The sequence below is a fragment of the Telmatherina bonti genome (genome assembly GCF_933228915.1).
Source record: "Telmatherina bonti genome assembly, chromosome: 4".
Classification (NCBI taxonomy): Eukaryota; Metazoa; Chordata; class Actinopteri; order Atheriniformes; family Telmatherinidae; genus Telmatherina; species Telmatherina bonti.
The window spans coordinates 41,172,130-41,187,308 of record NC_136622.1 but is presented as its reverse complement, the minus strand read 5'-3'; the positions used below and the strand labels follow the sequence as shown (position 1 = coordinate 41,187,308).

Sequence of the window (15,179 nt, the reverse complement as noted above, 5' to 3'; positions counted from 1 at the left end):
CCATGATGAGTAAATACAACTATAATGAGTAAATACTACTATATTCAGTAAATACTACCATGAATACTACATACTACTATAATGACGAAATACTACCATGATGAGTGAATACTACCATGATGAGTAAATACAACTATAATGAGTAAATACTACTATATTCAGTAAATACTACCATGAATACTACATACTACTATAATCCAATCCAATCCAATCCAGTTTATTTATAAAGCACCGTTAAAAACAACAAAGTTGACCAAAGTGCTGTACAGAAGAAACAATAAAACATACATATTTACATCATAATTGGAGCATCAGCACATTGTTAATAGTAAAACAACCCTTTAAATTAGTAAAACGCCAAAGAGACAAGACAAGACTTAAAAACAAGAAGCGATTCAGCCTGTCTAATGTACAGGGGCAGCTTATTCCACAACTTGGGACCAATAACAGAAAAAGCTCGGTCACCTCTCAGTTTACGCTTCGTCTTAGGAACCACAAGCAGAAGTTGATCTGTGGACCTCAGAGAGCGTGTAGGGGAATACCTCACCAGCAGGTCTGACAGGTAGCGAGGGGCCAGACCGTTCAGGCATTTAAAAACAAATAAAAGAATCTTAAAATCAATTCTGTAACGGACAGGGAGCCAGTGAAGGGAAGACAAAATTGGTAAAACATGGTCAGACTTTCGAGATCCAGTTAAAAGACGCGCTGCAGCGTTCTGCACCAGCTGCAGCCGTGCGAGAGAGGACTGACTGATCCCACAGTACAGGGCGTTACTACCATAATGAGTAAATACTACTATAATGAGTAAATACTACTATAATGAGTAAATACTGCCATAATGAAGATATACTACCATGATGAGTAAATACTACCATAATGAGTAAACTATAATGAGTAAATACTACCAAAATGAGTAATACTACCATAATGATGAAATACTGGCATGAGTAAATACTACCATTATGAGTAAACTATAATGAGGAAATACTACCATAAAGAGGAAATACTACTATTATGAGTAAATACCACCATGGGTAAACACTACCACGATGACTACATTCTAATATAACTTGTAAATACTACCATGATGAGTATATACTACCATAATGAGTAAATACAACCGCAATGAGTAAATACTACCATGATGAGTAAATACTACTATAATGAGTAAATACTATGATGAGTAAATACTACCATGATGAGTCAATACTACCATAATGAGTAAATACTGCCATAATTAGTAAATACTACTTCAATGATGAAATACTACCATAATGAGTAAATACTGCCATAATTAGTAAATACTACCATAATGAGTAAATACTACCATAATGAGTAAATACTACCATAACGACTGAATACTTGTATAATGAGGAAATACTACTATAATAAGGAAATACTACTATGATGAGTAAATACCACCATAATGAGTAAATACTGCCATAATTAGTAAATACTACTATAATGAGTAAATACTGCCATAATTCGTAAATACTACTATAATGAGGATATACGATTATGAGTAAATACTAACATCTGTACACAGATGACGTGACAATGTATAAATAAAGTCCTGAATGAAAACCAGGTTCATCCGTAGAAAAAAAGAGAAAATATATAGATCAGTAGCAGAAAAACCAGAAGTCCGGGTAGGGTTAGGGGTTAACCAGAACAAACCAGAAGGGTTAGTGTTAACCAGAACTCCCAAATGTTCAGGGTTAACCAGAACTAACAAGAAGGGTTAGGTTTAACCAGAACACCTGGAAGTTTATGGTTAACCAGAACAAACCAGAAGGGTTAGTGTTAATCAGTACTAACCAGAGGGTTTGGGTTAACCAGAACTAACCAGAGGGTTAGGTTTAACCAGAACTCCCAAATGTTCAGGGTTAACCAGAACTAACAGGAAGGGTTAGGTTTAACCAGAACACCTGGATGTTTAGGGTTAACCTGAACTAACCAGAAGGCTGGGGTTAACCAGAACCCCTAGAAGTTTAGGGTTAACCAGAACTAACCAGAATGGTATGGGTTAAACAAAACAAACAGAAAGGTTATGGTTAACCTGAACTAACCAGAAGGGCTAGGGTTAACCAGAACCCCTAGAAGTTTAGGGTTAACCAGAACTAACCAGAATGGTATGGGTTAAACAGAACAAACAGAAAGGTTATGGTTAACCAGAACTAACCAGAATGGTATGGGTTAAACAGAACAAACAGAAAGGTTATGGTTAACCTGAACTAACCAGAAGGGCTAGGGTTAACCAGAACCCCTAGAAGTTTAGGGTTAACCAGAACTAACCAGAATGGTATGGGTTAAACAGAACAAACAGAAAGGTTATGGTTAACCTGAACTAACCAGAAGGCTAGGGTTAACCAGAAATCCTAGACGTTTAGGGTTAACCAGAACTAAACAAAGAGTTGGGGTTAACTAAAACTCCTAGAAGTTTAGGGTTAATTAGAACTAACCAGAAAGGTTAGGGTTAACCAGAAAGGTTATGGGTAACTAGAACTCCTACAAGTTTAGGGTTAACCACAACTAACCAGAAGGGTTAGGGTTAACTAGAACTCCTACAAGTTTAGGGTTAACCACAACTAACCAGAAGGGTTAGGGTTAACTAGAACTCCTACAAGTTTAGGGTTAACCACAACTAACCAGAAGGGTTAGGGTTAACTAGAACTCCTACAAGTTTAGGGTTAACCAGAAGACGCGACGACCAAGATAAACGTTACAGTCTGATCATATTTTTGGTCTCTGTGGTGTTCCCGTCCTTCCATCATGATCAATAACTGATCCAAGTTGTTTACTGATTACCATTGTTGTTGTTTATCTGTAATATTTATCAGAAAAGTAGAAACAAACTCACCTCTCCCACAACACGCGTGGAAACTGACACGTCTAAATGACGTCACTTCAGCAGCGCCGAGAAAAGACGGAACTTCTGAAAGCCCTTCCTAAATAAAACCATAAGTTGGCGGGAACATCGCATAGACATAATAAACATAGACTCTGCGTAGCATCACGCTGCCTATACAAGCTGACGTCTCATCCCGCCGCCATTTTGGATGGGTCTCCATGCCCCTCCAATGCATTTATCTGTAAGCTGTAGGTTCAACCACATCAATAACTTCACCAATTTTTACCTGATTTTTCTCCCAGTTTGGTTTTTTACAAAGGGCAGAGATATTGTTATGATACAGATCGCTGTAAAACATTTAAAGAACAACATGCTTTTATGTTCAAATATTTTGACACGTCCTATAGTTAGGGATGGTTAACATCCATTAGTTATGCAGCTATAGGTTTAGACTGCTGAGAGACATTTCCTAGGAGAAGGAAGGTATACTGATTGCTGAAGGAACCTGGTAAAATTCCTGGTATGCACTATACGCTGTAAAAAATAGTCCCGGTATGCAAAGGGATAGAATTTAAAAGTGCCGGTACTGCGTACCACTGCATACCGGCCCACTTAAAGCACTGATAATAATGCAAGTACCCCCTTTCAAATATCAACATACTTTAATTTCTAAAGGACGTTTATCTCAATGTACAGACTAGTTCATGCTCATCCAGTGCCCAGTCTGCTGAAACAGATCAGGATTTCTGCTGGGGTTTTGGCAACATGGTTGTCTGGAACATCTGGTCTCGACGAAGTAACACAGTTACATCATCTGTTATCAGTTCACAGAAGGAGACATGTTTGGACTTGACCAGAAGAGGAATGGTAAAATGTCATTTTTCATGTCATTGTGAAGTTGTGGAACTACCGTTTGTAAGATGAATGTTCATCCAGGTGATTTGTACTGACTGTGAAATGTTAACTAACCCTAACCCTAACCCCTTTTTCAAAATGTCGCCCTTTTAACTATATTCAAGGACAGCATGGCTTTCCCAACCAGGCTGTCTGAGTGCACACCATGTTGTCCAGTCCTGTTGGTATTTAATCTGTCCGTTAAACAGCCCAATGATGGTGGACTGTCGGGAAGATGGAGCTAGCCTGGTTGTTGAGGTCTTTTTTCGCAGCTGGGAAAACTGCAGTTGATGGTTGTGTTTTAAGTGCAGCTTGTTGTTTCGCCGTGTTTAGTTAATATTGTCTTAAAATAAACGTGACACTCAAGAAAAGTGAGAAAAGAAAAACAAATGAAAATAATTGTGTCCGGCAAACTTATTGCACACATTTTTCTGATCAGTTTTTCTTACTTATTGACTTATTGCGACAGGCCTACTTGCTGGACACCACATCCAATGTCCAAACAACATGACTGATATTCTCCCAGTTCCACAAACTGCTTCCTGTTTGTCAGATAATTCTTCACCCACTGCAGTGCCAATCCCCTGACACCATATTTTTCCAATTCATCAATCAATATGTCATGGTTTAACCTGTTCAGGGTGTACCCCCCCTTCACCCAAAGACTGCTGGGATAGGCTCCAGATTCCCAGCAACCCTTAATTGGATTAAGCAGTTAGGGTGATGAATGAAAGAATGAATATTTCATGGTTTACTGTATCAAATGCTTTTCTGAGATTGGCAAATATACCTGCTGTATATTTCTTTTTATCTAGGGAGTTTCTTCAGTTCAACAATGCCTGTGTAGTTGACTGGGTACTTCTCAATCTATACTGACGATGAAAGTAGCTTATTAGTTTCCATGTAACAATCTAATTTTTTACTAAATATACTTCTAAACTTTGTGAAAGTTGTGGGAGAGGAGAAATAGGTCTAAAGTTGTTGAAAGAGTGCTTTTCTCCTGTTTTAAACAATGGGATGACTGGAAATTGACCCGTTTGTAGGGACAAGTTGAACATGTGAGTAAGTGGCTTTGAAATCCCATCTATAACATGTTTCATAGTTTTCATATCTTTATCATGAAAATCAGTGGAAATCCACTAATAAGTTGTATTAGTTAATTTATTTTGTATTTTTATATTTATTTTCTGCATCCTTGGTTCTGTATTTTATGTACTCTCTGTTTAATATATTTTTCTTTTTACAAGCATTGGCTTCTACAAATCAAGGTTCTTGAGCGACCGAGTCAAAGTCCAGACCGGATCCTGCTGAAATGCTGCTTCCAGGAAGGAACCCAGAGGGAACCAGGAAGGAACCAAGAGGGAACCAGAAAGGAACAAGAAGGAACGAGGAAAGAGCCAGAAGGAACCAGGAAGGAACCAGGAGTGAACCAGAAGGAACCCAGAGGGAACCAGGAAGGAACCAGAAGGAACCAAGGGGGAACCAGGAAGGAACCAATAGGGAACCAGGAAGGAACCAGAAGGAACCAAGGGGGAACCAGGAAGGAACCAATAGGGAACCAGGAAGGAACCAGAAGGAACCAGGAAGGAACCAAGGGGGAACCAGGAAGGAACCAAGAGGGAACCATGAAGGAACCAAGGGGGAACCAGGAAGGAACCAAATGGGAACAAGAAGGAACCAGTAAGGAACCCAGAGGAAACCAGGAAGGAACCAGAAGGAACCAGGAAGGAACCAAGGGGGAAACCAGGAAGGAACCAAGAGGGAACCATGAAGGAACCAAGGGGGAACCAGGAAGGAACCAGGAAGGAACCAGGAAGGAACCAAGGGGGAACCAGGAAGGAACCAAGAGGGAACCATGAAGGAACCAAGGGGGAACCAGGAAGGAACCAAATGGGAACAAGAAGGAACCAGTAAGGAACCCAGAGGAAACCAGGAAGGAACCAGAAGGAACCAGGAAGGAACCAAGGGGGAAACCAGGAAGGAACCAAGAGGGAACCATGAAGGAACCAAGGGGGAACCAGGAAGGAACCAGGAAGGAACAAGAAGGAACCAGGAGGGAACCAGGAAGGAACCAGAAGGGAACAAGAAGGAACCAGGAAGAAACCCAAAGGGAACCACAAGGGAACAGGAAGGAACCCGGAAGGAACCCAAAGGGAACCAGAAAGAACCAGGAAGGAACCAGAAGGAACCAGGAAAGAACCAAAAAGGAACAAGAAGGAAAGAGGAAGGAGCCAGAAGGAACCAGGAAGGAACAAGAAGGAACCCAGAGGGAACCAGAAAGGAACAAGAAGGAACGAGGAAGGAGCCAGAAGAAACCAGGAAGGAAAAGGAACCCAGAGAGAACCACAAGGAACCAGAAGGAACCCAGAGGGAACCAGGAAGAACCAGAAGGAACGAGGGAGAAACGAGTAAGGAACCAAGAAGGAACCCAGAGGGACCCAGAAGGAACCAGGAAGGAACCAGAAGGAACGAGGGAGAAACGAGGAAGGAACCAGAAGGAACCAGGAAGGAACCAGAAGGGAACCATAAGGAACAAGGGAGAACCGAGGAAGGAACCAAAAGGAACCAGAAGGAACCAAAAGGGACCAGAAGGAACCGGGAGGAACCCAGAGGGAACCGGGATTAACCAGAAGGAACCAGGAAGGAACCCAGAGGGAACCACAAGGAACCAGGAAGGAACCAGAAGGAACCTGAAGGAACCAGGAAGGAACCAGAAGGAACCCAGAGGGAACCAGGAAGGAACCAGAAGGAATGAGGGAGAAACGAGTAAGGAACCAAGAATTGAACCCAGAGGGACCCAGAGGGACCCAGAAGGAACCAGAAGGAACGAGGGAGAACCGAGGAAGGAACCAGAAGGAACCAGAAGGGAACCAGAAGGAACGAGGGAGAACCGAGGAAGGAACCAGAAGGAACCGGGAGGAACCCAGAGGGAACCAGAAGGAACAAGGGAGAACCGAGGAAGGAACCAAAAGGAACCAGAAGGAACCAAAAGGGACCAGAAGGAACCAGAAGGAACTGGGAGGAACCCAGAGGGAACCGGGATTAACCAGAAGGAACCAGGAAGGAACCCAGAGGGAACCAGAAGGAACCTGAAGGAACCAGGAAGGAACCAGAAGGAACCCAGAGGGAACCAGGAAGGAACCAGAAGGAATGAGGGAGAAACGAGTAAGGAACCAAGAATTGAACCCAGAGGGACCCAGAAGGAACCAGAAGGAACGAGGGAGAACCGAGGAAGGAACCAAAAGGGACCAGAAGAAACCAGGAAGGAACCAGAAGGAACCGGGAGGAACCCAGAGGGAACCGGCATTAACCAGGAGGAACCCAGAGGAAATTTTCATCAGCACACAGCGACTCTTACTTTGAAAAAAGGAAGAGCGGAAATGGAGTGAGGTGCAATGCATGATGGGATTGTTGTGATGAGGGATGGTTTGAGGCGGTAGCAACCATTTAGCGGTGAGGATGTTGCGGCCGCTTTCCAGTCTCTGTCTGAACCCCGACGTGAAGGTGAAACTGGTCCGTGCTGGTTTCCAGTTCACGGCGGACCTGCTGTACGTCAGGCCGCTGCAACTCCGCCAAGGTACGGAACCTCCGGTCCAAACCGTCCCGGTGTCACGCAGAGACCCGTACCCCAAAGAAACCGCTGCCTCCGGCAAGCCGTTAGTATGAAGAAGCGGACGTGAATTCACGCCGTATTCTAAACCGTAAAAAGCGGCACGTGCCGTTTGTTTCGTGCACACGCGTTGTGAATGTGAACGCGCGGTGGCATTTTCTGCATATTTTATTTTCAAGAAGCTTCTGACTGCTCAGCCACTGGATGTTCGGCCTTTGGACCCAATCAGTGCTTCAGCAATCCTGATCAGAGGATCAATGATCCTTGCTGAAAGAGAGAACTAGTCGACACACACACCTGCATTTCTGCTCCTGTCTTAATCAGTGTTGTACCTGCTGCTGTGAGCACCACACTGCAATAAACACAGGCCATTAATCCAATATGTATAGTTCACACTGCTGTGTTTTCTTTAGTTTGATCTGGAGTCATCATGTCTATAGTTCCAGGGCAGACAGTCTGCACTCCGACTGCCGGCATGAGGTTCCTGCAGGGTTCATCATGGTTCCATCATTCTGATGTACAGTTCCTGTTAGAAATCCAGTCAGCAGCAGAAATAAACATGTTTACAGCAGGAATAAACATGTTTACAGCAGAAATAAACATGTTTACATCCGGAATAAACACGTTTACAGTGAAAATAAACATGTTTACAGCAGAAATATACACGTTTTCAGCAGAAATAAACATGTTTACAGCAGGAATAAACATGTTTACAGCAGAAATAAACATGTTTACATCCGGAATAAACACGTTTACAGTGAAAATAAACATGTTTACAGCAGAAATATACACGTTTTCAGCAGGAATAAACATGTTTACAGCAAGAATAAACATGTTTACAGCAGGAATAAACATGTTTACATCCGGAATAAACACGTTTACAGTGAAAATAAACATGTTTACAGAAGAAATATACACGTTTTCAGCAGGAATAAACATGTTTACAGCAAGAATAAACATGTTTACAGCAGGAATAAACATGCTTACATCCGGAATAAACACGTTTACAGTGAAAATAAACATGTTTACAGAAGAAATATACACGTTTTCAGCAGGAATAAACATGTTTACAGCAAGAATAAACATGTTTACAGCAGAAATAAACATGTTTACATCCGGAATAAACACGTTTACAGTGAAAATAAACATGTTTACAGCAGAAATATACACGTTTTCAGCAGGAATAAACATGTTTACAGCAAGAATAAACATGTTTACAGCAGGAATAAACATGTTTACATCCGGAATAAACACGTTTACAGTGAAAATAAACATGTTTACAGAAGAAATATACACGTTTTCAGCAGGAATAAACATGTTTACAGCAAGAATAAACATGTTTACAGCAGGAATAAACATGCTTACATCCGGAATAAACACGTTTACAGTGAAAATAAACATGTTTACAGAAGAAATATACACGTTTTCAGCAGGAATAAACATGTTTACAGCAAGAATAAACATGTTTACAGCAGGAATAAACATGCTTACATCCGAAATAAACATGTTTACATCAAGAATAAACATGTTTACAGTGGAAATATACACATTTTCAGCAGGAATAAACATGTTTACAGCAAGAATAAACATGTTTACAGCAGGAATAAACATGCTTACATCCGAAATAAACATGTTTACATCAAGAATAAACATGTTTACAGTGGAAATATACACATTTTCAGCAGGAATAAACATGTTTACAGCAAGAATAAACATGTTTACAGCAGGAATAAACAGGTTTACATCTGAAATAAACATGTTTACATCCGAAATAAACATGTTTACATCAAGAATAAACATGTTTACAGCAGAAATAAACATGTTTACATCCAAAATAAACATGTTTACATCAAGAATAAACATGTTTACAGTGGAAATATACACATTTTCAGCAGGAATAAACATGTTTACATCAAGAATAAACATGTTTACAGCAGAAATAAACATGTTTACATCAAGAATAAACATGTTTACAGCAGAAATAAACATGTTTACATCCGAAATAAACATGTTTACATCAAGAATAAACATGTTTACAGCAGAAATAAACATGTTTACATCCGGAATAAACACGTTTACAGTGAAAATAAACATGTTTACAGCAGAAATATACACGTTTTCAGCAGGAATAAACATGTTTACAGCAAGAATAAACATGTTTACAGCAGGAATAAACATGTTTACATCCGGAATAAACACGTTTACAGTGAAAATAAACATGTTTACAGAAGAAATATACACGTTTTCAGCAGGAATAAACACGTTTACAGTGAAAATAAACATGTTTACAGCAGAAATAAACATGCTTACATCCGAAATAAACATGTTTACATCAAGAATAAACATGTTTACAGTGGAAATATACACATTTTCAGCAGGAATAAACATGTTTACAGCAAGAATAAACATGTTTACAGCAGGAATAAACATGCTTACATCCGAAATAAACATGTTTACATCAAGAATAAACATGTTTACAGTGGAAATATACACATTTTCAGCAGGAATAAACATGTTTACAGCAAGAATAAACATGTTTACAGCAGGAATAAACAGGTTTACATCTGAAATAAACATGTTTACATCAAGAATAAACATGTTTACAGCAGAAATAAACATGTTTACATCCAAAATAAACATGTTTACATCAAGAATAAACATGTTTACAGTGGAAATATACACATTTTCAGCAGGAATAAACATGTTTACATCAAGAATAAACATGTTTACAGCAGAAATAAACATGTTTACATCAAGAATAAACATGTTTACAGCAGAAATAAACATGTTTACATCCGAAATAAACATGTTTACATCAAGAATAAACATGTTTACAGCAGAAATAAACATGTTTACATCCGGAATAAACACGTTTACAGTGAAAATAAACATGTTTACAGCAGAAATATACACGTTTTCAGCAGGAATAAACATGTTTACAGCAAGAATAAACACGTTTACAGTGAAAATAAACATGTTTACAGAAGAAATATACACGTTTTCAGCAGGAATAAACATGTTTACAGCAAGAATAAACATGTTTACAGCAGGAATAAACATGCTTACATCCGGAATAAACACGTTTACAGTGAAAATAAACATGTTTACAGCAGAAATATACACGTTTTCAGCAGGAATAAACATGTTTACAGCAAGAATAAACATGTTTACAGCAGGAATAAACATGTTTACATCCGGAATAAACACGTTTACAGTGAAAATAAACATGTTTACAGAAGAAATATACACGTTTTCAGCAGGAATAAACATGTTTACAGCAAGAATAAACATGTTTACAGCAGGAATAAACATGCTTACATCCGGAATAAACACGTTTACAGTGAAAATAAACATGTTTACAGAAGAAATATACACGTTTTCAGCAGGAATAAACATGTTTACAGCAAGAATAAACATGTTTACAGCAGGAATAAACATGCTTACATCCGAAATAAACATGTTTACATCAAGAATAAACATGTTTACAGTGGAAATATACACATTTTCAGCAGGAATAAACATGTTTACAGCAAGAATAAACATGTTTACAGCAGGAATAAACATGCTTACATCCGAAATAAACATGTTTACATCAAGAATAAACATGTTTACAGTGGAAATATACACATTTTCAGCAGGAATAAACATGTTTACAGCAAGAATAAACATGTTTACAGCAGGAATAAACAGGTTTACATCTGAAATAAACATGTTTACATCCGAAATAAACATGTTTACATCAAGAATAAACATGTTTACAGCAGAAATAAACATGTTTACATCCAAAATAAACATGTTTACATCAAGAATAAACATGTTTACAGTGGAAATATACACATTTTCAGCAGGAATAAACATGTTTACATCAAGAATAAACATGTTTACAGCAGAAATAAACATGTTTACATCAAGAATAAACATGTTTACAGCAGAAATAAACATGTTTACATCCGAAATAAACATGTTTACATCAAGAATAAACATGTTTACAGCAGAAATAAACATGTTTACATCCGGAATAAACACGTTTACAGTGAAAATAAACATGTTTACAGCAGAAATATACACGTTTTCAGCAGGAATAAACATGTTTACAGCAAGAATAAACATGTTTACAGCAGGAATAAACATGTTTACATCCGGAATAAACACGTTTACAGTGAAAATAAACATGTTTACAGAAGAAATATACACGTTTTCAGCAGGAATAAACACGTTTACAGTGAAAATAAACATGTTTACAGCAGAAATAAACATGCTTACATCCGAAATAAACATGTTTACATCAAGAATAAACATGTTTACAGTGGAAATATACACATTTTCAGCAGGAATAAACATGTTTACAGCAAGAATAAACATGTTTACAGCAGGAATAAACATGCTTACATCCGAAATAAACATGTTTACATCAAGAATAAACATGTTTACAGTGGAAATATACACATTTTCAGCAGGAATAAACATGTTTACAGCAAGAATAAACATGTTTACAGCAGGAATAAACAGGTTTACATCTGAAATAAACATGTTTACATCCGAAATAAACATGTTTACATCAAGAATAAACATGTTTACAGCAGAAATAAACATGTTTACATCCAAAATAAACATGTTTACATCAAGAATAAACATGTTTACAGTGGAAATATACACATTTTCAGCAGGAATAAACATGTTTACATCAAGAATAAACATGTTTACAGCAGAAATAAACATGTTTACATCAAGAATAAACATGTTTACAGCAGAAATAAACATGTTTACATCCGAAATAAACATGTTTACATCAAGAATAAACATGTTTACAGCAGAAATAAACATGTTTACATCCGGAATAAACACGTTTACAGTGAAAATAAACATGTTTACAGCAGAAATATACACGTTTTCAGCAGGAATAAACATGTTTACAGCAAGAATAAACACGTTTACAGTGAAAATAAACATGTTTACAGAAGAAATATACACGTTTTCAGCAGGAATAAACATGTTTACAGCAAGAATAAACATGTTTACAGCAGGAATAAACATGCTTACATCCGGAATAAACACGTTTACAGTGAAAATAAACATGTTTACAGAAGAAATATACACGTTTTCAGCAGGAATAAACATGTTTACAGCAAGAATAAACATGTTTACAGCAGGAATAAACATGTTTACATCCGGAATAAACACGTTTACAGTGAAAATAAACATGTTTACAGAAGAAATATACACGTTTTCAGCAGGAATAAACATGTTTACAGCAAGAATAAACATGTTTACAGCAGGAATAAACATGCTTACATCCGAAATAAACATGTTTACATCAAGAATAAACATGTTTACAGTGGAAATATACACATTTTCAGCAGGAATAAACAGGTTTACATCTGAAATAAACATGTTTACATCCGAAATAAACATGTTTACATCAAGAATAAACATGTTTACAGCAGAAATAAACATGTTTACATCAAGAATAAACATGTTTACAGTGGAAATATACACATTTTCAGCAGGAATAAACATGTTTACATCAAGAATAAACATGTTTACAGCAGAAATAAACATGTTTACATCAAGAATAAACATGTTTACAGCAGAAATAAACATGTTTACATCCGAAATAAACATGTTTACATCAAGAATAAACATGTTTACAGCAGGAATAAACATGTTTACATCAAGAATAAACATGTTTACAGCAGATATTTGACATATTTGACAAACTATGTGAAGCATAAATGTAAAACATGATTTTATGTTTCTCCTCATGTTGCTCTCTGTGTGTCAGATTTACAAGTTTTGAATCCATTTTTTTGCAGATTGTGGTGTTTCGCAGCAGGAGGCGGAGGAGGTGCTTCAGGTGGTGAGGTGGTGCAGTACCGACGTAGGGGGCGGAGCTTGTCTGACAGCGCTGGAGCTCCTGCAGAAGGAGGAGGAATTTCGGAGTATCGTGACGTTCTCAGCTCAGCTGGACAACATTCTCCGAGGAGGACTTCCTGTTGGGAAGACGACGGAGGTGTGCGGCGTTCCGGGAGTTGGGAAAACGCAGCTGTGGTAAGAAATGCGTCTGGCTGTGTTTCTGGTGTGACCCTGATCAATACACCTGGCGTCCTCTCAGCTTGCAGCTGGCGGTGGACGTCCAGGTGCCTCAATGCTTCGGCGGCGTTGGCGGTCAGGTGATCTTCGTGGACACGGAGGGCAGCTTCCTGCTGCAGAGGGTCGTAGACATGGCGGCCGCTGTCGTCAGACACTGCTCGTTGCTGACTGAGGACAACGAGCAGCGAGTTGCCATGACAACCTTCTCAGTGGAGTCCATTCTGGCCGACATCTTCCTGGTGAGACTGCGTCCCGTCGCTGCTGATGCTGCAGGGGAGATGGGTGCTGATTTGTCGTTTGTCTGCTTCCCTCAGGTGCGTTGCCATGACTACGTAGAACTGCTGGCCGAGCTCCACCTGTTACCTGACTTCCTGCAGGACCGGCCGCGGGTCCGCCTCCTTGTGATAGACAGCGTGGCGTTCCCTTTCCGGCGGTTCAATGACCTTTCCCAGAGGACACGCCTCCTCCACGGCCTTGGCCAGCGGCTCAACGCCATTGCAGCGCAACACAATGTTGCCGTGGTGACCACCAACCATATGACAACACGGCTCCGGGGGAGTCAATCGCATCTAGTGCCCGCCCTGGGAGAGAGCTGGGGTCACGCCTCCACCATCAGGCTCCTCCTCCACTGGAAGGGGCTGCGGCGGCTGGCGGCCATCTTTAAATCTCCGGGTCATTCGAATGCCAACGTTCAATTCCAGATCAACTCTGACGGCTTTAGAGACGCCGACCAACCAGAGCAGCCACACAGCAAACAGACACATGCCGACCAATCAGCTTCCAGTCTGAAAAGCAGCAGTAGCTGATTGGTCAGAGAATTTTAACCAGTCAGAGACCAGAAATGAGATTGCGTCATTTGTGCCGGGTGGCGGGGCGGGAATGGGGGCGGGGACAGGGCGGGTCTGAACAGTTGGGGGCGGGGCAGGGGGGGCGAGGACACAACAACGCCACATACTACATACAAATGTGTGTTAAAATATATAATAAAGTATTTTAAAATGAAATTTACTGTTTTACTGGCGATGTCGCAGGTGTGTGTGGACCCACTGGTCCCAGTTTGTCTCCGCCTCTACACCAGTACCCACTGGTCCCAGTTTGTCTCCGGCTCTACACCAGTACCCACTGGTCCCAGTTTGTCTCCGCCTCTACACCAGTACCCACTGGTCCCAGTTTGTCTCCAGCTCTACACCAGTACCCACTGGTCCCAGTTTGTCTCCGCCTCTACACCAGTACCCACTGGTCCCAGTTTGTCTCCAGCTCTACACCAGTACCCACTGGTCCCAGTTTGTCTCCGGCTCTACACCAGTACCTACTGGTCCCAGTTTGTCTCCGGCTCTACACCAGTACCCACTGGTCCCAGTTTGTCTCCGCCTCTACACCAGTACCTACTGGTCCCAGTTTGTCTCCGCCTCTACACCAGTACCCACTGGTCCCAGTTTGTCTCCAGCTCTACACCAGTACCCACTGGTCCCAGTTTGTCTCCGCCTCTACACCAGTACCTACTGGTCCCAGTTTGTCTCCGCCTCTACACCAGTACCCACTGGTCCCAGTTTGTCTCCAGCTCTACACCAGTACCTACTGGTCCCAGTTTGTCTCCGCCTCTACACCAGTACCCACTGGTCCCAGTTTGTCTCCGGCTCTACACCAGTACCTACTGGTCCCAGTTTGTCTCCGCCTCTACACCAGTACCCACTGGTCCCAGTTTGTCTCCAGCTCTACACCAGTACCCACTGG

General features: G+C 40.3%; 2 protein-coding genes across 2 annotated transcripts in view; one reads left to right on the top strand and one right to left on the bottom strand.

The window, feature by feature from the left end:
• The window catches only part of abt1 (activator of basal transcription 1), a 76,343-nt gene extending 73,451 nt beyond the window's left edge, over positions 1-2,892 (bottom strand). Inside the window, exon 1 of the mRNA XM_079239132.1 lies at positions 2,861-2,892. The gene's annotated coding sequence lies outside the window, so the exon portion shown is untranslated. The remainder of the gene's footprint in view (positions 1-2,860) is intronic.
• Positions 2,893-7,157: 4,265 nt separating this feature from the next.
• On the top strand, positions 7,158-14,303 carry rad51c (RAD51 paralog C). Its single transcript, XM_079239788.1, has 4 exons — positions 7,158-7,322; positions 13,169-13,403; positions 13,468-13,684; positions 13,760-14,303. The coding sequence occupies exons 1-4, from the start codon at positions 7,205-7,207 to the stop codon at positions 14,249-14,251; spliced, it is 1,062 nt and encodes a 353-aa protein (XP_079095914.1). The 5' UTR covers positions 7,158-7,204; the 3' UTR covers positions 14,252-14,303.
• Positions 14,304-15,179: the final 876 nt, after the last annotated feature.